This window comes from Lygodium microphyllum, chromosome 3, assembly GCF_053477565.2.
Source record: "Lygodium microphyllum isolate KBCC chromosome 3, Lygodium_microphyllum_v1.1.10, whole genome shotgun sequence".
NCBI classification, from domain to species: domain Eukaryota; kingdom Viridiplantae; phylum Streptophyta; class Polypodiopsida; order Schizaeales; family Lygodiaceae; genus Lygodium; species Lygodium microphyllum.
The window spans coordinates 19,077,343-19,103,824 of record NC_141137.1 but is presented as its reverse complement, the minus strand read 5'-3'; the positions used below and the strand labels follow the sequence as shown (position 1 = coordinate 19,103,824).

Genomic DNA, 26,482 nt, shown 5'->3' with positions numbered 1-26,482 from the left:
CCTGTAAACTTTCCCATTTGAAGATCCAAAGCCAGGAGACTGCTCAACATAGATCTCCTCCTACAAGTCACCATTCAGAAAGGCCAACTTCACATCCAATTGATAGACAGGCCATCTCCTATAGCCAGCCAAGGCAAGAATAGCTCGAATAGGTGCCATACGAGCAGTGGGGGCAAAAGTATCATGGAAATCAATGCGTAGGCTTTGAGCAAAACCTTTAGGAACAAGCCAAGCCTTGTGCTTGTCCAAAGAACCATTGCTAAGGTACTTGGTCTTGAAGACCCACTTAACGCCAATCACCTTCTTGTGAGAGGGACAAGGCACAAGAGACCAAGTGCCATTTCTCTCAATAACCTCCAACTCGGCTTTCATAGCCTTCCGCCAATGATCAGACTGCAAAGCCTCCTTCACTGAAGTGGGCTCATGATCCTACATAACACAGGTCAACAAACAATAGTTGGAGCAAACAAGCTCTGAAGAATGTGTCTGATTCCTTCATGACCTCTGCAGCCCATCCTGCAGTTCCCACTCCTCAAGGACCCCCTCGATCCCTAAATCTGGGAGTATGTCACGGGCCCAACGAGGAGAAGGATGAACCTCTCCCTGTCACTCTTCATCTGCTAAAGACTCGGATATATGCACTGGCGGAAGCTCCTCGAGGGTGGCTGGTGGAAGAGAAGACTCTGAATTAGAAGAAGAATCTCCATCAAAAGGCTAGGGCTCCAAAGGAACTGTCTCAGGAGTCCAACTCTCCCCTGGATCTCCAAGGACGGGGTGCTCCTCACCCCCCTGTGTGGCCGGAACTTCCACGAACCGCACATCTCGGCTCTTGTAGACATCTCGCTTGACCGGTGTTACCACATCTCGGCAATCCTTCTTCCAGTGACCGGTGTTACCACAAATATGGCAAGTTGATTCCTTCTCCTTGTTCTTCTTGGATTTGTTGTCATTCTTTTGAGAGGCTTGACCAACCAAAGCCTCCGATTTGGAAGCATTCTGTCCCTTCAACTGTTCCCCTTGGTCCAAGATCATAGGAGCCAATTCTTTCCACTGATGAGTCGACTCCCGCCCTGATGCAATAAGAGCGGAATAAAAAGTACCGAATCGTGGTGGCAAATGGGATAATAATGTGATCGCCAAGTCTTTGGAGGAAATAGGCTTCCCCACATTTTGAATCTGCATCTGAAGCTACTGAAACTTGTTGATGTGTTCCCGAAGCGAAGGAGACTTATTCACGAACAAGGTCCGCATCTGTACCTCCAAAGAAACCCTGTTCATTAGGGTCATCCGGTTGTACATCTGCTCGAGCTCCAGCCATATCTCTCGAGCCACCGTCAAGTGCTCGATATGAGCTATCACGGCTGTAGTTCAAGACAGAAACAAAGCAGATCGAATCGTGGCATTTAGTTTGTTCCAATGAGACTAGGCCTTGGTCAACTCCACATGAGCATTGGAAGAGAGTTTGGACTCATCCCTCCCTGAGAGCTTATGAATCTCCTCCATCACCAGTTCCGTCAAATCACGAGACTCCAAAACGGCCAACATCATCACCCGCCAAATGTGGTAATTGTCACCATCAAGCTTTTGATCCGATGGAAGAGCTGGTAGGACAGGCATCTTCTTGTCCATTATCGCCTGGAACTCCAAATCAGTCTTTGTAGGCATGTTAACTTGTAATACCTACACAAACACAAAATCAACCCCCTTTGACTATGTAAACGCAGCCTTCTAGGGCTGGTTCCTCCGCTGCCCAAACCTTCTTCACTTGCCGAAGGTGATGAAAAAGTAAAATCTGCAATGGAAGGCCTCAAAGGCAGCCTTCCTCCCCTTCGAACAGCAATAACTCGCAGCAAATTCACCGATTAGACTCCTTTTCCACATGCCCACGCTCGCTTCAGCCTTGATCTGATGCGCAGCCCTCCCACTTGCCCTCGAATCCTGGAAACGCAGCCTTGTGTTGCGCTCAAATCTCCTCTTCAGATAGATTCAGCCCTCAGTCAATCCGTCTTCACCGCTCTGATACCATGTCAGAGTGCAGTGATGCAAAAGCATAGGACATAGGCTGAGAGAGAGTGAACACAGAGAGAAGAGAGAGAGAGAAAAGGAGACAGTGTAAACGCAGAAAATCTGCAGTGTAGTATGCTGTATAAGAGTGCAAAAATATACACGGGGGCAGAGGAAATATCTACGTATGTCTCCGACTTGATGACCTCGATCTCCGTCAGCCCGCTATCCCAGCCAACAGATCTCAAGATCAGAATCTGAAGTGAATATATGGGAGAGTGTGCCACAACCTAACTATAAATAGCCAAGAAATAAAGAATGCCCAGCACCAGGTCAGCTGCATTAAATGCACCCGATTGCATAAAAAATAATAAAAAACTTTCCGACTGCAGGCTGCCACGTGGCACCTGCGTAGACTGCTGACGTGGCTGCTGACATCCGTACTACTGACGTAGCACTCTGCCGTACTCTCCTATCCACTGACTGTCTGTCTAATAGAGAGGGGGCGTGTAGCTCTTGACAAAGGGCAGCAGGATGAGGGGACAACTATCCTTTCATGGAGGAGGATCCAGGTGATTGGCCTTCAAGGAAAGACGTGGCGGCTGGACCCTTTTGTCTTTTGGCAAGAGCTCAGGGAGTGGTACCTCTAAATCTAGGAGGGCAGGCTACTTAATGCGCTAGAGTGGGATGTGGGAGAGTGGCTATGGCCGGCCACTGCAGTCACCAAGAAGCCATCGAGGTTTCTGGAGTACCCCACCAGGATTGGTAGACAGGTACTGATACAAGAGAATATGGACTGGGCACCGTCATGTAGTAGTAGGCATTGGGCGGAGCACAGCATCACGGAGCCTTTTCAATGGACCTTCTAGCACCACCTATGGGATTGCTGGAGGCCGAGAAGGGTATCGTATTTCTTATGGCTGGTGGCACATGAAGACTTGGCGGTGGAAAGTTGACTTTCTGAGATGTAGAAGAAGGGAGGTTGTAAGCGCTACACAAAACAGACTCTAGAAACCCCAAAGCATTGCCTTTGGTCGTGTAAGGCGGTGCAACTCATGTTGCCGCATCCTTTGTCGCATAGCACCCAACCTTGGATGTATCTCATGGGAGCTTTATGTTGGGAGGTAGTTAGCCAAGGCCGTCACCTTCTCTATGAGGCCAGGATGCAGGACACGATATTCATTATTGAGGCATGGTCTTGCGCAATGGTCAGTTTGGAGGCTCTACCCATCCGCCAAGTACTGGAGCCCACAGCAAACCGCTTTGAGGTATAGGAGATCATAGGGAGTCTCACTAGTTGGCATATCTGGAAGGTGCAGTGTCAAGAGGCTTTCGGCGAAGAGAGACTTTCAATATAGGTGACCTTAGTAGAGCTTTAGACCTCCATTATCCACTTCCTCCGTGGCCATGGGATCAAGTGCAGGGCGAGTCCAGGGCTCGTCAGGAGCTTCGATGTCATTTCATGTGCACTTGGGGCGGCCAGGATCTATTTTTTGTGATGTAGACAGGAAACCCCATATGGTGATACACCTCCCCTCCATGGCTTCTTGCCCCCATCCCCCCTAGACCGCCTTGAGAGGCTTGTATACATGATGTATTTGAGACTTTCATCACCTCCAGCTCGTCTATTGAGCATGAGCACTCCGTTGTAATCAATTTTTTTGAGTAATATAATCAGCCACATTTTACTTGGAAAAGAAAAAAAGTTGATCCTAGGTAGCAGGTACTAAAGAACCGGCCGGTTGACCACTTTGGTCAAGATGTTTGCAAAATTATTTGACGAAGGCACAAACTTCAAGCGGATAGTGCCTAGCTTAATCTACTCTCTGAAAAAGTGAAATTGGACTTCCACATGTCACGTCTGTGGTGTGATGATCGAATTTTCCGCAAGGGCAATGACACTCTGATTGTTACAGTAGATAATGATGGGAGAGTTGCAACAAGGAAAATGAAGTGCCGCTAGTAAACTCCTCAGGTAGATGGCCTCGGTGGTGCCATCGAAAAGAGCCCTATAATCAACTTCTGTCGTGGAAGCCGACACTGTCTCCTGTTTATGGGTAGACCAAGAAGTGGGAGTCGTGCCCAAGGTAAAGAGGTAGCCCATGGGAATGTTGGGTGTTAGGATCTCCTGCCCAATCAGAATCAATGTACCCTTGCAAAAATAAACCAGAACTATATGTCATGCCATAAGAATAAATACACCGTAAATAATGCAACACATGAAGACATACATTCCAATGTAACATCCTAGGTGATGTGAAATACTAACTGCATATGCTAACTGAGTAAGTTAAATTTGGCCTAGTATAAATCAACCAAAGAAGTTTCCCTACAACAGACCGATAGGTGTGTGTATTAAAGGGCTCTGACCTAGGGTATCCTTCGACAAGTGGACACTAGGATCAAGAGGTGTGGCCAGTAGCCGTGTTTGATCTGTAGTGTACTGTTCCACAAGCTTAAGTGCGTACTTTTGCTACAACACAAAAATGCAGCCCCCAGATCGAACTACCTCTATCCCCAAGAAATAAGTCAACAAACAAAGCTTTGTAATCTCAAAGAGAGCACTAAGCTTTGCCTTAATTTCTGTGATGGCAGCAAAATTTGAGCTTGTGATGAGTAAGTCATCAACATATATCAAGATATAGCTGACCCCCTCTGCAGTAGATCGAACATATGAGTTTGGGTCATAAGGGGTAGAATGGTATCCATGAGTCTGTAAGAACTCATGCATCCTATGGAACCAAGACCGCGGCGCTTGCTTCAGCCCATAAAGAGCTCAATGGCTGCTCCACATAGACTTCCTCCTCGAGATAACCATTCAGGAAGGCACTCTTAACATCCATCTGATGTATCAGCCAATTGTGGTGAGCGGCTAACACGAGAAGCAATTGGAAAGATCTCAACCACGCAGTAGGGGCAAAGGTCTCTTCATAATCAATGCCATGCTTCTATCGAAACCCTTACACTAGAAGGTGAGCCTTATATTTGTCTAAAATCCCATTAGCTTTTAGCTTGGTCCTAAAAATCCACTTTGTCCCAATGACTTTCTTGTGGCTTGAACAATCCACCAATGTCCAAGTCTCATTTCGGTCAATATTCTCTAGCTCTTCCTCCATGGCCTCTCGCCATTGAGGGTGCTAAAGAGCCTCCTACCATGTATGTGGCTTAGAATGTGCTATGTAATGAGTTGTAAATAGCGATGCAAATGATGCCCGAGGAGCAAGCCGAGCAGATCTTCTAGGTCGCTTCGGAGTGGAATCCGGTGGTAAGATCCCCGAATCCCGCATGGTCTGCTAGTACTAGCAAGGTAACAGGTCTTGCGGAGGGGGGACTAAGAGTTGAAGAATCTATAGGAATGTCAAGAGCAGGAAGTAGACTAGGCTTAGTAGGCATGATCTCCGATGATGTGGAAGGAGAAATCGGATTGGAATTTGGTAGAGAGGATTGCAGGATATCCCTCTCATAAAAAACATCCCACCGAACATTTACCTTATTTGTCCGAGGATCGAACAATGATAGGCTTTTGCTTCAGAGAAATATCCGACAAAAATAAGGATATCAGCTCAAGGAGTGAGATAAAGGGGGGGCTAAGAGTTGAAGAATTTGCAGGAATGTCAGGAGCAAGAAGTAGACTTGGCTCAGTAGGCACGATCTCCGATGATGTTTTCGAAGGAATCGGATCGGATTCTGTAGAGAGGACTGCAAGATATCCCTCTCGTAAAAAACGATGTCCCTCCGAACGATTGCCTTATTTATCCGAGGATCGAACAAATGATAGGCTTTCGCTTCAGAGGAATATCCGACAAAAATAAGGATACCAGATCGGGGAGTGAGCTTTCCTATCTTATCATCAGGCTTGTGTGTGTGTGTGTGTGTGCAGGCACGACACCCGAAGACCTCGAAGTGGGAAATAACAAGCTGAGAGCCAAAGAATGCCTCATACAAGGTCTTTTGAGGAAGAGCCGCTATCGGGCATTGGTTGAGGATGTACACCGCAATGTTAACAGTCTCGACCCCAAGGCGCTCAGGGAGTTCTACTGCGAATAGCATAGAGCAGGCTATTTCCATGATTGTCCAGTTCCTATGCTCTATAACTCCATTTTGAGAGGTGGAGTTGGTAGAGGTGAGCTGGCGAGAGATGCCATGCTGCTATAGAAACTCGGAAAACTTGTGGGAGATAAACTCACCACAGCTATCACTCCTCATGCAACCAACATGACGTCTAGTCTGGTTATGAACTAGCAACACCCAAGCAGAAAAATATATGAAAGCATGTGACTTATGCTTGAGGAAGTGTAAGATCCTAGGGAGATGGTCCAATCATGGGCCCAACAGCCATACGTTTGTGTATCGTGTGTTCTTAGAACAGGTGTGGAACATTGCTTCCATGATTGGTTGCGTGGGTTTTCTATGAAGGGTATGATTCGAAAGTCAAGTTGGCTAAATATAAGCAGTTAGCCACCTAGTTCACCCACTAGTGGCTCACCAAAGTTTAATGCTGATCATATTATAATTCTTAAACAAGTTGCGTTTTAAATACTTTGATTTGACTTTATGCAGCACATCACTTTGTTGCCTCTTAGCCATTGCATCAGACAAAAGTGACCCATATATGGCTAGCCAGCTCTTAACCTCCACCCAAACTCAGCATTCTTGGGTAAGTTATTTTTAAAAATTGGCCATTGACAAACAAGGAACAATATGCACTAACTTTCGATCAAAAAAGAGCGAAGGCCTGCCCAAAAGCAGATCACGTTGCTGAGGTGATTTAAGCATAACATCATAAATCCCTTAGGACCTACAGAAATCTCCTCAACACAGACCTCTTGCCAAATACCCAGAAGGCATGGCTATATCGAGGTTACCATTGGAATTTCAACGCATTCCTCTTGCAAAATACCCAGAAGCCATGGCTATATTGAGGATATCATTGGAATTTTAGCAGTGAAAAATAAAATCACAGCTCTTTCATGACAAGAGGAGAAATATTGCAGCACCTTTGTATCCACAGAAGTGTCCAGGACATCATTTTCATCAAAATCTGGAAGATTATTCTGCTTTTGCTCTACATACTCCCCAAGCAATGTATCCACGAAATCAAGAAAATGCTCCCAATCCAAGTGTTGAGAAGCATCCAATTGGCTGATGGCTTGGGTACGAGACAAATGACTGAGGCTTTTCAGCTGATGGTGTTGTTGCCCTACACGTAGGAGCATCAATGACATGCTTAGTACGTTTTACTTGCAGCTCAGGATGTTCAGAATCAGAATTTGAGACCATGTCCTCCTCTTTCAAATCCAGGCCTAAGGCTTCAACTGCCTGATCAATGTTCAGCTTGGTCATGGTGAGAGGCAGCTGATCATAAACACAATTATGGATGTGTGACAAACCAAACCGTTCTCTCTCTCTCTCTCTCTCTCTCTCTCTCTCTCTCTCTCTCCGTAAATCTCTCTCTCTCTCTCTCTCTCTCTCTCTCTCTCTCTTTGTACAGGTCTGCAACTTGGTTGTGACCACCGTGACCTGCCACAAATCTTGCCCTGAATTTGCCCCTGAATCTACAACCAGAATCTGATCACAATCTGTCCTGAAAGGGGCCGTGACCTGCCCTGAATCAGGTCATGACCCCCTCCTGAAAGCTGCAGGGTGCACCTTCAATCTGCCAGTAGACCTGACATGTGCTTGCGTGCTGATTGTGATCTTGTCTGCTTCTTTTCCTTGCTTTTGAGCTTCTTGTCCATGTGGGAGTGCCTCTTTGTTTCAGGTTTTGATCTCAATGTTTCAGAGTGTTAGCCCTCCCCCTAATCTAGATCTATATCTATACTATTGCTGGCACTCTGCACTAGACCCGCACTTGGTATCTATAAAGAAAGGGGTCTCCTCCTCTCTCTCTCTCTCTCTCTCAACACATCTCTTTTTTCGTCAGAGGTAACTGTATTAATTATGAAAAAGTCCAAGATAACATGATTACAAGATACAGCATGGCTCTAGGCCATTGTGCTCTCAACACATCTTTCTCTTACATGATTACAAAATGCAGGATGGCTTTCAGCACATCTCTCTCTTACATGATTACAAAATGCAGGATGGCTTTCAGCACCTCTCTCTCTCTCTCTTTTTCTCTCTCTCTCTCTCTCTCTCTCTCTCTCTCTCTCTCTCTCTCTCTCTCCTCATTTTTTGTTGACTGTGGGCCACTTCTAAGTACGCTGGAGTCCTGCGTTCCAAAAAATCAGGTTAAATAGAATAGCTGAAAAGAAAAGGTTCAGACGAGAAACACGAGTGCAATTTTGGGTTGGGAAGGGCCCATTCACCTCTAACAGGAAATTTCCTCTGGACACTTGTTACAAGATGTCAGGCAATCACTTCAGAAATTCTCAACCGATGATGATATGTTTTCTGTGATCCAACATTGAACCCACCAGAGAAGTTCAAACAAAATTCCATTTACTTAAGACTCCAATATCAATTTCCTTGATACATAATGATTCTCTGTTTGAAGCCATTGGGAAGTGAAAAATCCACTCATGCAAGGTGGAAAGTTGACTCTTCTTCTTATCAACCCCCAAACCCCCCCCCCCCCCCCCCCCCAGCAGGAGGCAGGCCGTTATATAACATCTTAAGGGATCTAAGAGTGAAGCACTCAATCTAACAGTTGGGTTTTGCTTCACAAATGCAACAGGCCAATCACTCTGAGAACATTCACTTTGATGGTAGAGCATGGCGACGAGTTTTAGTTCGAGTTGATCCTGTCATGTTTGACTTCTTAACAAGGAGGCAACGTGTAGCACAACTTAGCAGCTCCCTCAAGGTCTACATTATTTTGAAGGTAAATGAATTATAACGGTTTACATGTTTACTGTTGTTCAATTGAACATGGCATAGGCATGCTGTCAACAGTCAGTGTAATGATGGTTTTTGGAGATCCTAGAAGCCAAACTAAACTGCATGTTTGTGATCATAAGGTTATATTAGATGGTTAATGCCCTTTTTGCAGATTGGCAGGGAGATGCCAAGGGGATCCTTTGAAGTAAGCCCGTTGGATCCTGGAAGTGACAAGCATGTGCCAACAGAAGGTCCTAAACGCAGTTTTGCTCGTAAAGGCTTACAACACAGTTCTGTGACTAAGAAAGCAGCGGGCTTGAAGACTTGAGCAGCACTCGTACAGTTCAAGTTAAGATTGGTGCACTTGGCCCTGCTCAAATGACATCTTGATTGTTTCAACAGCTTAAAGATCCCATGTTCCAGAGGAGGATTGGGACCCCATGTCTTTCAAAATTGGGCACAGAGAGCAACGTAGAGGAGATTGGTTAAGAGCATCAATCTTCTTTTATTTCCTGTATCAGCAGGAATTTAACCAAGCTTGAGGAGCTCCTTTGACCATTTCAGAAATCTGTCAGTGTATTCAGATCATATCGAAGGAATCCACTCACGTGATTGTTGAAGTGGAGATACACCAGCAACATCCAGGTCTAGTGCAAGTACTTCTGGCCCCTGGGTCCAACTAAATCCATCTTTCTTTGGGTTAATATGCTCACCAGCTTTGTGCAATGATAGTGGCTGGGCCATCCTCTGCAATGGTATTGGAGCGGTCCTCCTCCCTCAGCATCTTTAGGGGTCTTGGCTGCCATTTTGACTTATAATGGCCCATGTCTGGCTGCCAGTACAGCATGCTTTGACCTGTATGAAGGGGCCACATATGCTGAGTTATATTTTACGTATCCCTTGACATGCTTAACTTGTCACTGCGGTGTATGTATCTTTAATTCGTTGTACTGCATGCTATCCTGGCAATAATACACACGAACTTTGTAATTGGCCTGAAGTTTTCCCCACAAGGCAGTGAACCAGGTAGAAGAGTACTCTAATTGGACTCTCTTGCAATAACAACAGTGGGCACACGGATTGCGCCTTTTGACCCTAGGCCATGGGAACTTGGTTGGAAACCAATTCGGAATGCGCCCCACACGCGATACCTCCCTCCAAGCAACAGAGAATCATTGGTTCTTGCATGTTCATGTATGGCTGCTTTAAATCTTTAACATTTACATTCGTACTACAAGAAATCGAGAGGTAAAGATCCTTTTATGGTAATTTTATTCATAATGTGCCCTAGTTTGATTATGGGAAAATTGGCAAGCTAACGATATAGAAAATCTCTGCCATTGACGCTTAGTCTCTAATCTAGGCGAAAAGGGTGGTATATTTTATTTTTGGGGTTTTCATTAATTTTATGGTTTGAGCAAATGGTGTTACTTTGTGACCAACCAAGGCTTGTGCATTACTAGTCTTTTGTAAGGATGGATGAAATAAGGTTGGTTGGCTAGCATGCACAACTAAAAGGAGAACCAAAGCAAAAAAAATCTACATGGCTATAGTAAAGAATTGAAGCTTCTTAATGCCCTTTGAGGTTAAGAGTGTCCTACATATTAGGTACAAAAAACAATACAAGTCCTATGCATAACCTCTAGTCATGAAGTAGTGGCATAGTGTAATAACCCATTGGTAGTATTCCAAATGTCCCAATGCCAATCCATTTGAGGAGACGATAAATAAGAAAATGTTGTGTAACATGAGTCAAGGTCAATCTTTGGAGGCCCATACACAAGTAGTTCCTTCTAATGTTTGTAAAGTTAAATTCTATCTTGGTTTAGTAACCAAATAGAAAAGAAAACGTGATTTTTTTATAGTATTTCAAGAACATGGATATAGAAGGTGGATTTGGAAGGACATGCACTAGTGATGCCTGGTTGCTCATAGGAGGACAAGGTGTTCAAGATGATGATTGGTATACTTCATTTGAATATAGGTCTATTTTCCCATGTGATAGGGGGTTTATAAGCCTTGATGACATGGTGGATTGATGAGGATGATTGCATGGATGCCTACATGTCAAGTGGATAATAATTCTACATGCCAATGAGTTGAAGATCACATGCTATATCAACTCTAGAAACATGCTTTTGTCGTGGTAAAAGCACTTGTTTATATTGTACTTTTTGCAAACACCTATGAATAGGTTGATTTAGAGTTGGCTATGGAACACCATTCAAAACTTCAAAAATGCAAAAGCATGCCATTTACAGGTAGCAATGGAGGGAGCATGTCATATTGGGTAGATGGCAACAAAAACAAAGTACTTTAAAGCTCTCCGAAGAGCTTATATATGAGGAGAGAACACCTTGATATAGTGGAGAACAAAGGCATAGAGTTGTTGCAGAAAAGGACCAAGGATATGGTATTGAAGATACAAGAGAGTCGAGGAGGGCAAAAGTATAATTGGCATTATTTTGGTGGTGTTGAAGCCAAGTTTGTGGAGGTGGAGGATTTGAAGTGGTAGTTTTTCTTAAGAAGAGGAAAGGAAATTATACAAGTGAATGTAGTGGAGAGATTGCAAATACAATACAAGTTACATGATGGAAAAAGAAAGACTTGCATATGTGCTTGTGTTTATGGCCCAAATACTTCAAGAGTGTGTTTGTGGAGGTGTTGATGTGGCTTTCAGATTAAAAAGATTAAAGTTGGAGATTTCAAGGGAGAGTGGTGTAAGTCTTGGGTCTAAGAGTGATTTTTGTAGATGATGACTTTGACTATGGAGGTATCACGTCTAAAGTAGAGAGTTGTTTTGTATTTGTGGCATATGAGGTGATGCCCTTGCCTAGGAATTTTTCTTTGAATTATTGACAACAAGTGCATACACCAAGTATCACGTCTAAAGTAGAGAGTTGTTTTGTATTTGTGGCATATGAGGTGATGCCCTTGCCTAGGAATTTTTCTTTGAATTATTGACAAGTACATACACCATGCTTCATTAATTGTGGTTTAAAGATTGTGATATTGTATCCAACTTTGAGCTACAAGGAGGTTCTACATGAGCATTGGTCCTTTCCAATTATCTATGTTGTTTTGGTTAATTGTGGAGCTCCTTGCATGTACTAGTGCTTTGGGATTTTGTTATCGTTCTTGTTTCTTTTTAGTATCACATCTTCTGCTGCCCCCAATTGAGGATCTTTGTACAAGGTTCATTTAGACTAGATACTTTTTAGGAAAAATGAAAAGGATATGCATTTTTTTGGGACATTTCAAGAAAACATGTTTGATAAGTAAATTGCATAAAGAGAATTGGATGTAATTCTTTTGTAACAAGATCCATGGGGTTGATAGAGAATCGTTAGCTACATATTTGGCTTAACAAACCACTCAACTATTGGCAATGGCAATGGAAGTGGGTTTTGAAGATACAAAAATGGAAGTGGACTTGAAGAGGTACTTAAAGTTGAAGGGAGCTTCAAGGTTCTTAAAGTTGAAAGGGAGTAATATAAACAATTTGGCTGAATTCTCCCTACAAGACAAAGGTGAGCATTCATTGCATTCCTAAGGTCACAATAACCCCAAAACCTAGCATCTAGAAACACCAAATAGCCCCAACAAAGAAATCAATGAAACCTATTATCTTTCTCTATAGGTAGTAAGGGAAGTAGTTTGATACTATGATGTGTTCTTGAAGTCTTGTTTGATGTTCAAGCTTATTACCTTAGTAATTTGTTGATTTGGTTACTTAGACCACCATCTAAATTTTCTTATTACACTTCTTCATAGAAGCTTCTCCTAAATCAAAGACCAAAAACAAGAGATCCAAGTGCATATCCATGCCATTAGCAACACCTAGTGAGGAGACCAAAATGGACAAACAAAAGAAATCAATGGCCAAAAAGCCAATGGATCTTTATAGAAAAGAGATACTAAAGACTTTGAAGACGAATCTTGACTTTTCTATCAAAGCCACCCATAATCTACTACGCTAACCCAATCATGTATCTTCACCATGATCAGTCTTGCTCTCTCTTTGAACAAGCAAACATTGGCATAACTAAAAAGTAATAAAACTTCACAAAACAATGCTAACGGCATGTTAGAAGGGAGAGAGAGAGAGAGTGTGTGTGTGTGTGTGTGTATGTGACCTGCTGATTGTACAAACTCCTCCGCTTCGTATTGAAAAGACACTTTTAAGGATTTGACACTTGTTCAATCTTTTCATACTAATCAAGCAAAAGAGCCTAGAGGTATAAAAACTAAATGAAAATAGAGGGACAAAACTCATTTGAACAAGAATGGTATACCACTTGTGCTTCAATTATTGATTTGAACAAAGGTGGGCCATCAAGACTTCCAAGTGTGATCCAACATTTGTGGCCACCACTTCCTCATGTGATATCTCTCCAATATAACCTACATTTCTATGAATGGCTTCTTCCACGGCCAAATGAGCTTGTCTAGAAGAATTGAATTCCTTGTATACAAATTTAAAAGTTGATTCTTTTACCCATACTTAAGAAGCTCCTATACATAAGAAAATTGCATATCTAAGACCTATGGTACCCCACAATTCTAGAAAGCATTATACAATCATTGACCACGAGTTACTAATCGAAATCATCACCAAAGGGACTATAACTTTTCCAAAAACTTTGCATAAAGGTGATTGCACCCCATCTTTGAATAAATAACTCAAAAGGTTTGCAAAAGCTTTAGAGTGGGCTTTTATCTTGCTTGTCTAACACTATTGAATTTGTATCCGTACCAATAATGCTAAGAAGTATCATACATGCATTGACCATAAGTTATTAATTGAAACCATCATTAAAGGGACTATAACTTTTTCGCAAACTTTGCATATCAATTTTTTTGTGTAAGAAAACTATTTTAGCTAATTATTAATATTTTAATATTAATAATATTTTGTGTAGATGGTAGGGAAATCAAAGAGACTAAGGGTGCTTTATAGTTTGCATGCACAAATGAAGAATAACCAAGGTATTGAATAGATCCAGAGATTAAAAAGTTCAAGGAGCTTAAGTTTTGAAATTTTCAAAACCTAGATTGCATGATCCATGGCAATTTAGGGATCAAGCATTGCATAGAGAAGTGTAGTCTATGCCACTATGTGCAACTCTTGGGCGACAACACCAATCATTGAATGTGCATTAGATTTCTAAAATCTTATAGAATCTCGCCAAGACTTAAATTGTGAGCATGGAAATACCTAAGGGTCTAATGGAGCATCCCATAATGTTGATAGAAAAATAGATAAAGCACTAGGAAAAAGAGAAAGAATATGCCATTTTTCAAGAGTCATAAGGTTGCCAAAAAGAGTAAGCCGTATGGCAAGATCCATAAGGTTGTCAAAAAGAGTAAGCCATATGGCAAGAGTCATAAGGTTGTCAAAGTTACCATGAGATGAGGAGACCTTCTCGTGCTCAATCAGGATGTACTGTACTTTATAGCCATATAGGATGAAACTAGAGGCTCAGAACCCAAATGTTCCATATCATGCCCTCAAGTATGTGCTACATAGCCATATTACTAGAATATTGAAGAGCCCAATGAAGGATATAATACCTAGACAATCATGGAGTAAAATACAAATTATTACTAGTTGGAGAATGCATATGAGGCAACTACAAGATGAGAGGAGCATTTGTTGATATAGATAGCACTCCACAAAAGAGAAAGGGGGTTCACACCAAAGTTATGATAATCAACTTTGGTAGTGTGCTTATAACAATGATCAAGGAAGGTCTCAACAATGACCCACATGCCCCACTTTGCTAAACCAAAACCTTGTATCTATAGGAGAAGAAATGACAACTTTCCTAGGAAAGCTAAGAATAAAATAGTGGAATAAGTTTAAAAAAAGGGTCAAACTAAGAAATCTCAAAATAGAAAGGTTCCAAATTAGAAAAATGAGGAAATTAAGAATAAAGATTAGGACAAATATGTCTCAAAAGAAGCAAGATACAATTGACTAGCAAGAAGAAGTTGAACTGAGGGTAACATTAGAGTAATTTATAAAGGGATAGGAAGTTGCCTTGACCCAAAGAGAAAAAGAGTGGGAGGACTATGAGAGGAGCCTCTATGCAACAAGCTTTTTGTAAAAATTACATGGCGCAACGGACAAAATCTAAGTAAGGAATAGAGAATACACAAGAAATATGATAAGAACATAAACTATTTTAATTTCAAATAAACTAATAGGCTTTGTCCACTCATGCACTTCCATTATGAAGCTTAGATGGTGATCTAGACAAATGATAGAAGGGCTTAAGGCTAGCTGAAAGAACTTTGACTAGGTTTAATATAGATTGAGAATGGCTTTTGAGGGGTCTTCCTTATATAGCCTGGAAAGGTCACCTAGTCAGCCTATGGAACCATTTTATGAACCTTCCCTAGTTAGCCAATAAATATTCTAGAGAATGTTCCCTTTCTTGAAATATTCTCTTTATCATTGGGTTGATGGAAATGCCCTTGAATCGTTGTTAGGCGGCTGCTAGCCCTCTTGAGACCCCAAAGCAAGGGGCTAGAACTTGGTGCATTGTGCCTCAAGTTGCTACTAGCACAACTACTCTATCTAACCCAAAGTCTAGATCCACGAAGGTCACCTTTTGCCATTAGGTCACATAGACCTCATCTAACATGGAAGTTAAGATCCGATCAATTGGGCCTAACAACTTAGAGCACCATGGATCATTTCTGGCACCTTACGAGAGTGTGGCATTGAGCATATCTAACACTTTTGAGAAAAGGCTACAAAAGGCCCATGAGTAAGCAAGTTCAAGTACATGGAAGGAAAAAGAAAAAGTACTTGAAGGAATGGCTTCCTCTGGGTATAACTTGCTAGGAAAATCCTTGACTACCTACAAGGCCAAGCAACAATGGTGAAGTAGATGGGTAAGAAGGTGGAGGTTTTAGAGAAAAGGTCCATGGACACTAATGCATTGGCCTCCAATACAAAAGGGCCAATTGACACAAAGATAGAGACTAGTTGCTCCACCAAGGTACCTAGAGTTATGCTTCCATTTCCACCCTTCAATGTCTCTACCAAGAGTTGTATAATGATAATGGTAGTGCTATCAAGGATCAATACAAGGTGCAGAGGCTGCTTGGTGCAAACTACATTATATCAAGAAAACATAAAGAAAGTAACTCGAGAGATCCTCGATGCCACTTAAGAGAACATACTCAAAGGAACTTTAGAGGAGCAAAATAAGATGATTAGGAGTTGACATAAAGAAATAGAAATCCTAAAGGAGAATCTAGAAAACCATCAAGGCAAGTTACAAACCTTTAGGTGCAATTAGCACAAGAAAATGTCAAGATTACAGTGCTCACCACTAAGTTACAAAACACCAAGTAGTCTCATGAAAACTTAGTGAAAAACTTCAATAGTCTCAAATAGACTATCAATGAGTCTCTACTATATAGCACAAAGACCTTAGAGGTAGAGATTAGACAGTGTAGGAAAAGAGAAAAGTATTGATGTATGTGACACTAGAGCCATGTTGAGTGGCCTCTCCACCAACAAATTACAACGATGATTAGAGGGAGATGAAAACTAAAGACCAGTCCTAGGAGCAGAGTGAGGAGCATACTAATGAAGACCTGCCACAAAACTACCATACTAGGGCCTAGAGGTAGTCAACAAGATGATCCATATTTTTTGATCCACTATAAGATGTACCTCATATGCGTTAGAGATGCTAGAAGTATCCAATAATGAACTTTCTTTAGCACAAGTCAAGGCAAAAGTTTCCATATCCTTTGAACTTTCCTTTCCTCAAGACCTGAAAAGGATACCATCCATCTCCACCATTGATTGGCTCATTACTACATATCTACTCACTGTTGGGAGATGGTTTGATCAAATTGAGAAAGGGGCTTTTGTCTAAGCTTACACAGATAGCAAAACGTAGTAAATGCCAAAGTTGACCAAACTTCCATGGCTAAGATGCAGCTTTTTTACCAACGTTCTACCGAGAACTACCATAGATATGGCCAAGGGTTGATTCTTGTATTGCTCTCATCCCAATCTCTTGCACCTTCCTATCTAGATATGGCTCCCCATCAAAGAATACCTAACGAGTCAAGTTCACTTTATTTAGAAGGAGAAAAAGAAAATTAATATTTTGTTGGACACCTCCATATCTAACCCCCTAGCCCATTTTCCCACATGGGAATTCAATGCACATTAAGGAAAGATGCCATCGAGCTTGCATGACACACTTGTCACCTTTAATTTCAATACACAACCATCCCTTCCATTGATTAAATGTTACCTTATTTTGGTAGTGATACATGTGAGCGAACTTAGGATTGTTGGGACACTTTTTTCCCTCGCCGTGTGTGTGTGTGTGTGTGTGTGTGTGTGTGTGTGTGTGTGTGTGTGTTCACTCTAAGGTTATACTTAGTCTTGTAAGCCTTCTACTTTGGTACTCTCAATGCACTTTGTGTTGTGTGATCGGAAGCTTCTTCTTCTCCAAGTTGTGTGTGTGCGCATTCCTACAACCCTAAATCCAACCATTGGTGTCAGAGCAATGGGATTCGCGCTCTTATATAGAGTTTTCAACACACTCCACTTCATCTCAATCAAAACAAGATTGGACAAGAATTTGCAGGTCGACAAATACTATTAGTAAGCCTATAGGCCATGACTACATTTTTTATTTGGATTTATCTAGGCATCTTTTGCACTATTAGAAGTATTGATATGCTATTTTATCCTTTTGTATAGAATTTTTTATAGAAATCGTTTCAATAGAGAAGGTCTCTAATAGTTTATTTTATGCTATGCTATATAGTACACTTTGAATATGCACAAATTTTCATCTATGTAGGAAATTTTTATATCAACTATAGTCAATGGCCATTATTGGAAATAATGATGTATTTTGTATATTGCCTATTGGTGACAAGTTGGATGGAACCAACTATCCACTAAGGGCTTATATAATATAACAAATACTAGTTGCACAAGGGATTTAGAACATTATGTAGGAAATTAAAGTACATTGATGCTCTTGTGGATTTTGGCATATGCAAATGTAGTAGAAACATGTGCTATCAATGATATTGCAGGTTTTAGTTTTGCTCAAGTTAATATAGAGCACCACCATCACTTAATCTTGAGCTGATTTGTTGGGATTGTTGTTCGAAAGGGTCATGCCTTGATTGCATTATTTATTAAATATGAACATTTTCTCATGCAAGTTGTATGTTTATCTCGAGGAAGAAATGAGATTCATATTGCTTGCTTGTGTATGTAAGTAATCAAAGAATGAATATATTATGGATGAAGGTGACTCTATGGATAAAGTTTTGAAAAAGATCAAAGATCTTAAGGAGCAATTAACTGCTACAAATAAGGCTTTTCCAAATAGTTCACTTGTGTACATCATCCTCAATCGTCTTGCTAATTCTTATTAGAGTTTTGTATCTACTCTAGTTCGATGTGATTAAAGGCAATCCCAATGCTTTGTAATTTGATGATTTGGTTTCTATTTTTCTACTACAAGAGAAGCTAAGTAATCAATTATGATTATTACAAATCACGATTTTTTTACTAACATAAAAGCAAAGGAAAAGCTATGTTTTTTTCTAGTAGGTACAAATATGTAAATACTAGGTTCCTCACTTATGTCCTTACAAACAAATGTAGAGAGACAATGATATGTATTAACAATGATCTTAAATATATACACAAAAACATGAATTGGTACAAATTTGAAGAAGTAAAATCTTATCAATACACAAAAAACCAAGAACATGAAAAACAATGACTTACAATTTTAGGGGAAGACATATTGAGCATTCCTAGGGGATAGTTTCAAGTCCTTTGCACCATAAAAGTGTTGAACTAATGCAAGGGGACCACCATCTTGAGCTTGCCAAAAACCATGCAATCTAACCTTCCAATGATTCCATAGTACACCGTGTAGATGACTTGATGAGGCTCAATTGATGAAGGTTACACATAAACCCATGAATCCTGTTGCTCTATCCCATTTGTTGTGCTTATCCTTCATATTGTGCATATAATGGCACATATAGAATCATTTGAGGACACCTTTGAAAACATGTAGATGCAATTGGAATGGATTCAAGAAGAATTCTACTTAGAAGCATATGTGTGCCACTTAGGAGCAAGTAAAAGACAATAGGATAATGATAGAAATGCAGATGGATGAAAGGGTGAAGTTTAGAGCTCTTAGAAGAGATTGGTGACTATATGGCTATGGCAATGTGAGCATACAAGGAGAGATTTGATTAAAAGTTTTGTAACATTAAGGTAAGAGATTGATCCAACTTGAAGCATTTCTTGTAGAAAGGCACCAAAAAACGTTTTTTTTTACTATAAAGTAAGATGTTAGGGGGAGAAAAACCTACTTGGGGAGGGGGGAAGATAAAGAGATAAAACTAGAAGTGGTTGGGGACCTAGGGGAAATAAAAGTGGAAACTATCTTGCAATTATGAACAAAAAAGAAAGCATCCATCACCTTCTAAGGTGTGTGACACTTTTTAAGCATCTTGAAGATACTCGAGACTTGGTGGTCTAGGGATCCCAACAATGGTTTACATAATATTCTTTTTTTTGTCTAGCTATCATAAGCATAGATCTAGAATAAGTTAAGCACAATCCAACCAAATAGCCATATGACAAGCAAAAGGCGTTGATTATTTATTGAATGGATCATGTGGTGAATTAGCCTACCCTTGCCTTTTCTTTTTGTTTTATCATTCCTAAAAAATAAAAAATTTATATTGGTTTCTTGGGTCTTACTTTGATCAAATTTCAGTTATTACTATTTTTAAAGAATAAACTCAAAATTTTACAGAATTTTCCTAACACTATTAGGATTTTCCTTTATAGTTGTTTAATTTGTGCATGCCTAATGTTAGTAAGTCAAGTGAAGAATTTGAGAAAGTAAAAATGGATTTCAATTTAAAGATATTAATACTTAATTTATCCCAATGTATTGTCTTTCCCTAAGTTGAAATTCTAACCTCTCCTTTTGAAGCTCAGCAATTTGCTGCATCGTTCCATTCACAATAATCACTACTACTTCTCACTCACTTTCTAATGCCTCGTTTAAGTTTATTATTATTATTTCATGATTACCCTCACATATTCGTGCTACACTCAAATTTTTTCATGGCTTGTGATGGATTGTCCTTACCATTGTTTAATGATAGCCATTATAAAGGTTTACAAACATCTCTATTTTGCCTATCTCTTCCTCTCTTTTCCAATTGATGGTAAAAACTTCTCTTTGCTACAAGTGGAAGTAACTCAAACTCAAAATGCATAACATCTACCTCTAAAGGAAACGTCATGCATAAACTATCATTGAGTTCATTATAACCATATTCACTAGCACTTATTTCCTCAAGAGTTTTCAAAGAGTTTCCTAAAACTCCATCCAAATTTGATATCAATGTTTCCTTCAGCTCTTCCTCTTGTAGGGTTCCATTCCTGATTTCCTTCTCTAAGAGGAACCCTATTTGCATTTCTTGGTTTGCACCTCTTTTGTATTTTTTTTGGGTTTCCACAACTATGAATTAGAGCTTGAACCCTTTTTTAGGTGTCCTACCTACTTTATGGGATCTAGATCTGCGGTCACTTCTTGATGCATGTTTCTACCTTGACCTAATTAGACCTAGCCTATGCTATTAGAAGTTTAAATTCATGTACCTATCCCACACAACTATTTTAGTTGCAATAAATATAATGGTGGTTGATGATACAAATGTGCACATGAGCCCCATCCTCACAAAAAAATGCAACCATGATAACGAGATATCCATGAGGTAATAAAAGTGCTTTAAAAATCATATAGTGAAGCTCCAAATATAATAATCTACCAAAAAATGATTCATGTGAATAGATTAGGTCCATGAAAATGGTTTGTTACTAGTGTCATAGAAGTCATTTTTAATACTAGTAGTATTTTCTCTGAGTAGTGGAGGTTGGCACTATAAAGACTTTTCCTCTCTTTTTTGTTTCCATTAGAATCACATACTCAATGCCCACAAGGGGGGGCACCTTCCCTCCAAATATTAATCTATTTCTTGTTATGACTACTATAGTCTAATCAATAATTAGTTCTATATTTGTAGTATCTAGTTGTCAGTTCTAAATAATGCTTAGAAGCATTTGCACCCTTCATCATGAGGGAGGAGCAACAACAAGTATGCATGGGTCTACACAAGGCTCATGTGCAAAGCTTAATGATGTGGAGGATGGAGAAGACTCTAGCGATGAAAAGGAGTGCAACAAGAAAGCTCTAAGTGAAAAATGCAGTTTTTAAACTCTAACCATAGTAATAAGAGCTACTTGGTTGAGGCATGTAGGTCTGCACTAGTCTCATTTGCAAAGCTTAATGAGCTTGTAGCTATCTCTACACATGTCAACCTTAACAATAATGATATGGTAGAGAAAGGAGTGGAAATAAGCCCTAATTTGGATAATCTTGAGGATGCACAAGGCTCTTGTGATTGAGAGAGTGCAATAAAAAGCTTTGAGTTGCCAAATAGAGCTTTTAAGCTCTAACCATAATAATAAAAGCTACTTAGTGAGGTGTCAGGTGGACCTCCTCTTCCACAAGAGGTGGCACATTGTGAAGGTGTGTACATATTCCCATGCTTGTTTATATAATAGATTTAAATCTAGCATGTTGCCTTATATGTATTTTAAATATGCCTCAAGTCCAGCTACTAGTAAGGTTTTCCATGATAATGTGCAAGGGATCGCCCTCTCAAAAAAAAAAACATGAAATGAAAGTTATACTGATAGAAAAAGATTAGTAAGCAAGATGTGTTCTTTTTTTTTTTCCTATGTTGCATATTTATCTTATCTAATTCTAATGGGCTTTGTCACTCCTATGATCCAAATGATAAAATAGAGGCTAAAGTGGTTATTGAAATAGAGTAAAAAAGCAAGACCCCATTGTCCATGAAGAGGCCCAAGAGAATGAGAAGGCCACTGTCCAGGAGTAGGAGGCTGCTCTTGCATTCCCCCAAGGGCATTGGCTAGAGCATGGGGAGGCACCCACTATCGAGGAAATTGCCTTGGAGCATGAGAAAGCACCCACTACCCAAGGATATTGCCTTGGATTATGAGGAGGCACCTACTACCCAAGACATTGCCTAGGAGCATGAGGAGGCACCCATTATTGAGGATAATACATAAGGTCAATGTTGAGAAGCATGAGGATGTTGTTGCTTGTCAAAGAGCATGAGGCCTTTGCCCAATCCCTTGGTGATGATTTAAAACTATATAGCTTGTTTTCATTGGCTAGATCCTAGAGCTCTCTAACTGAGCATATTTCGATGTATTGCTCTTTGTCTATGAATGCATTGCATTCTATGCAATGCGCCTTCTCTTTTAATATTGAGTAAAGTTCTTTTTTAATATCATAACCTTTCTCTTGTTATATCAGAATCTCTCTCATAAACATGTAGTTTAAAGTGTGCCTTTCATTTATTTAGTACCTTTTGTGTATCCAAATAATAAAAATAAAATTTATATTTAGATAAATGCTCAACACCAGCTGTGCTACAAGACTTTTACTTTTTTTGCTTAAGTGGAGTTATGGTGAAAATATGGTACCAATATGCTCCACCCCATGTGTGTTAGGATGGTCAAATACACAAACTCAACAAGTATCTTACATCTCTAAGACCTGAGTTGGTCGAGTTCATTGCAGAGTTGGAGTGTTGTTATGATGTGGGGATTCGGAAAAGCATGACCCCTGGGAACATGTTGCTATTGATTTGATAGAGAAACAACTCATAGTGTTTGGTTTAGGTCTCAAGTTCAAATTCAAATAGTCACAAGAAGACTATGTGTAGCAACCAAGCATCTACCACAAACAATGAGCTTTTGGTCCTAAAGCTATTCTCCATGCTTATGGGGCATTCATATGGAAACTCACCATACATTACTCCTAGATGACGCCCCATCTAAGGTGTATTTGAATCCCATTGCATGATAACTTGTTCTATGAACACATATAATGGTCATTCGACCAACATTGAGTTGGTGGACACACCATTGACATACCTACATAGGCTATATAGTTTTAAAGGCATCGTCCCACATTTCTCATATACATTTCCTTATGAAGGATTTGTCATTGAAAAGATTGCTAAGAGAAATAATAGAAATTTGCGGCATGGACTACTGAGTACAATTTAGGTTGACTTTGCTAGTGTTGAGAACACCCAATCTAACATGGAACTCATGAGAGTTATTCTAAAACCAAGAAACTAGACAATAGTCAGGTAAATCATTGAGATGTTGACATCCAATTTTGTAAGTCCATCAGAGAGTTGACTCCCTTTTGTAGATGGATGAATTAATGACCACTAGGTAGATTGTAAATTTAGTGTATATTGTAAATTAGTTCCATATATCAGTATGTATATAACGATGTACATTGTATACAAAGTTCTTCTAAGTGAAAATTAGACACATTTATATATCTTTGGTAATCAAAGTGTTCGTTTTCTTAGCCTTTGCCTTTAATCCATAGACTAATAGTTATTGGGACCTCATTTTATTGAACACACTAGAGGTGAAAAAGAGGAGGTCACATCTCTTGCATAGCAATCAAGGAGTACAACATAGGTGGAAGTCTCTTACATGGTGAGCACTAGATGCAACCAAACAAGGAGCTTACAGAGTTTCCATTTGCCAATTCCATGCCGGAACTTTACTAAATAAATCTCGTAATGGTTAGTACTAACAAAATACTTAACAATATTCAATTTTACCACTTTACCAAGGTTCAAAGTTCTTGTGCCAATAGTACTATGGTTAATACTATGCTATCCATAGTACTAACCCATAGTATTATAGTACCCTTTGGTAGTAATCCATATGATAAAACAACACATTCTTTTTGTCAAAAATGTGCATTATGTATTCAAACACAAAATGGTTACAAGACCATGACTTTTTTAGAATAATGTGTTCTATATTACAAGGTAAAGAAAGTATTTATAGGATCAATTGATGTGACAAGGCACACCATGGTAGCCAACTTCTTCAAAATGAGCTTCAAAATCTAATGCTTACAAAAATCAATTGATGTGACAAGGACATTGTGTATTGTATTAGTAAGTATTTAAAACCTTACAAAAAATAAGTTCAAGCTTTGATATTGAGAATATAAAAACATTTGGATGGCTCAGCAATTGTAGTTAGAGGACCATAGTTAGTCAATTAAAATTATATAATGCTAAAGACCAATTACAATGTGGCGATAGTGAAACATCTTGCTCAATGTTGGTGGCATTGTTGATTTCTCTAATGATGCACCAAAGCTCCCGCTCCTCTGTAATGGAGTGTATGATAGATTGAGCCTCCACATTCATGTGCAGTTATTGTTGCTTCTTCCACAAATGCTTCATCAATTGGTTGATATTGCCCTATTTTCCTACTTTGGAATCCATTTTCCAAAGAAAATCTATCTTAGTATAATGATAATCAAAAGGAAATTTATTGCTATATAAAGTATCATTGCATTGTAGCCATATATAAAAAAATTACCGCATTAATGTCTTTGATGGTCTCTTTTATATATTTGTGCCCCCTCCTCTTCCTTCCTTTGTTGCATTTGGTGTCCCACCATATCCTTTACCAATTCCTTATTGATGTGTGAGGTGCAAGATTCCATTGTTCTTCTGTGAGGATGGAGTGGCTTGCCCCCATAGCTTTTACATTCACAACTTCATTAGGGACATTGTTAGAGGAAGAGGGTTGCAACTTCGCAAGTGACCATGAAGCAAAGTGAAGGGACAATGCAATTGTATGCAAGGGGATTATCAAGGCAAGGTTTTCAAATCCTTACTTGTTTTTATAACACCATCTATTCTTCTTCTTCTTCTTCTTCTTTTAAATGTGAAAGCTATTCTTCTTCTTCTTCTTTTATAACACCACCGTGTCTTCAATGTTAAAAACATTGACTAAGAGGATTGTCTTGAATTATTTTCATAGAACAATGTAGTAATCCTCATATTCTCTATTCATAGAGACTTTAGAAGTGTTACATGGTCTCCAATCTCCAAAATATCAACCAATTACTCATGCTACTTTGAGTAGACAATGTCATCTTGCTCAACATGTCCTATTTCATTCAACTCTCTATCATCCAATTTTCATGGCTATACATAGCTTATGTTGACACACTTATCCCAAGATTGATCAACACAATAGGTAAAAAAGTATGAGGAGCTTCAAAATAAAAATTGTATAAGGTCTTCTACCTAAATCCCAACACACAATGTGTGTTGTGAGTACCGTTGACTATTTATTAGGTGTATACATTACTCATGTTAACATCATTGATCTTCACTCCACAAAAAGCCTTTGCTTTCCATCATCAACCATCTTCCAAGTCAACCATTCAACATCATGGGCATTTTGTATCTTGGCACCATTTGCATCCAATTGCTCAACTCTTAGACTATGCTTTATCATAGAACCCATAGCATCATGCTCTCCCTTACCATGCTCGGTACCAAAGTAAGTTCATAGAATTTCAACTATTGGTTAGTGACAAGTACCTGTCATTACCAACATAGACTGATATATTACTTAATATAGTACACAAAGCACTAATATAGATTGATATAGACCATCATCATAGAGTACTAATAGGATCCAATATAGGCTACCATTGTACTTACACACATTGTTAACATAATACTCACACATATAGTACTTATGTGGACTAGGCATAGTACTTACATACATAGGACTAACATTGATTGCCATAATACTTACAGATATGGTATATTAGAGATCTTGAAAATGCCTTTTAGCATGTAAAAAGAGAGTTCTCTAGACCAATGGGAGTAAAGACTCCTTAATAGGAGTTCCATTTTTAAAAAAGAAAAAATATATATGGATACACCATTACTACTCATTTTTTAATGAATATTTATTTTTATTATCTCATAATTGTGATTATGATATCCTTTACATTAATGGCATAGGGTCTCATGACATATCCAGGATAGTATGATAATGACAATTGAATCTAATTTCAAATTACCAAAAAGCTATGTTCATCTTCTTTTCCTCTCTTGTTTTGTTCTTCTTGTCTCTTTCTTTTAGGAGTGTTATACAACAACTATGGTCTCTAGTGTGCAAAAACTATGGGACACCATGTGTAGAGTGCTCTTCCAGGGGCATCAACCTCCCAATTCGATATATTAAGTTTGTAGCCTGTTTGATCTATATGGGAGAGTGAGATTCTTGACTATACAAAATGGAGTTGTTGAGTAGACAAATAAGCATGTTGCAAAGGTGGCTCGTACATTCGTGTCTGGAGAAACTTATCTTATTACTATTGGGCTAAAGCAATACTACTATTATGTACATTATGAACATCATACCCATGATGATTGAACATCATGTGACATGTGAGGAGAAGTATATAGTAAAAAAGCTAATCTGTCCCTTCTGAAAGTATTTGAATGTATTACTTATGTAAATATTCATAATGAGTTACATGGTACATTGGATTCCATGGAGACTCACGTGTTATTATTACTAATATATCATTAGTCTTCTCTCATGTTGTAGTTTCAAATGGCTCTAAGTTGAGCTTAAATAAAGAGTTTGAGGCTTCAACCATTAAAA

At 39.5% G+C, this 26,482-nt stretch overlaps 1 protein-coding gene across 2 annotated transcripts in view; it reads left to right on the top strand.

The window, feature by feature from the left end:
- Nucleotides 1–10,122, top strand: part of RNEE/G (RNAse E/G-like protein) — a 209,779-nt gene extending 199,657 nt beyond the window's left edge. Inside the window, exons 10-11 of one of the 2 annotated variants that reach the window (XM_087669128.1) lie at nt 8,681–8,827; nt 8,996–10,122. In XM_087669128.1, coding sequence (XP_087525254.1) covers nt 8,681–8,827; nt 8,996–9,151 — 303 coding nt within the window. In that variant the 3' untranslated portion in view covers nt 9,152–10,122. The remainder of the gene's footprint in view (nt 1–8,680; nt 8,828–8,995) is intronic. The other variant, XM_087669129.1, reaches the window with a different exon arrangement.
- Nucleotides 10,123–26,482: the final 16,360 nt, after the last annotated feature.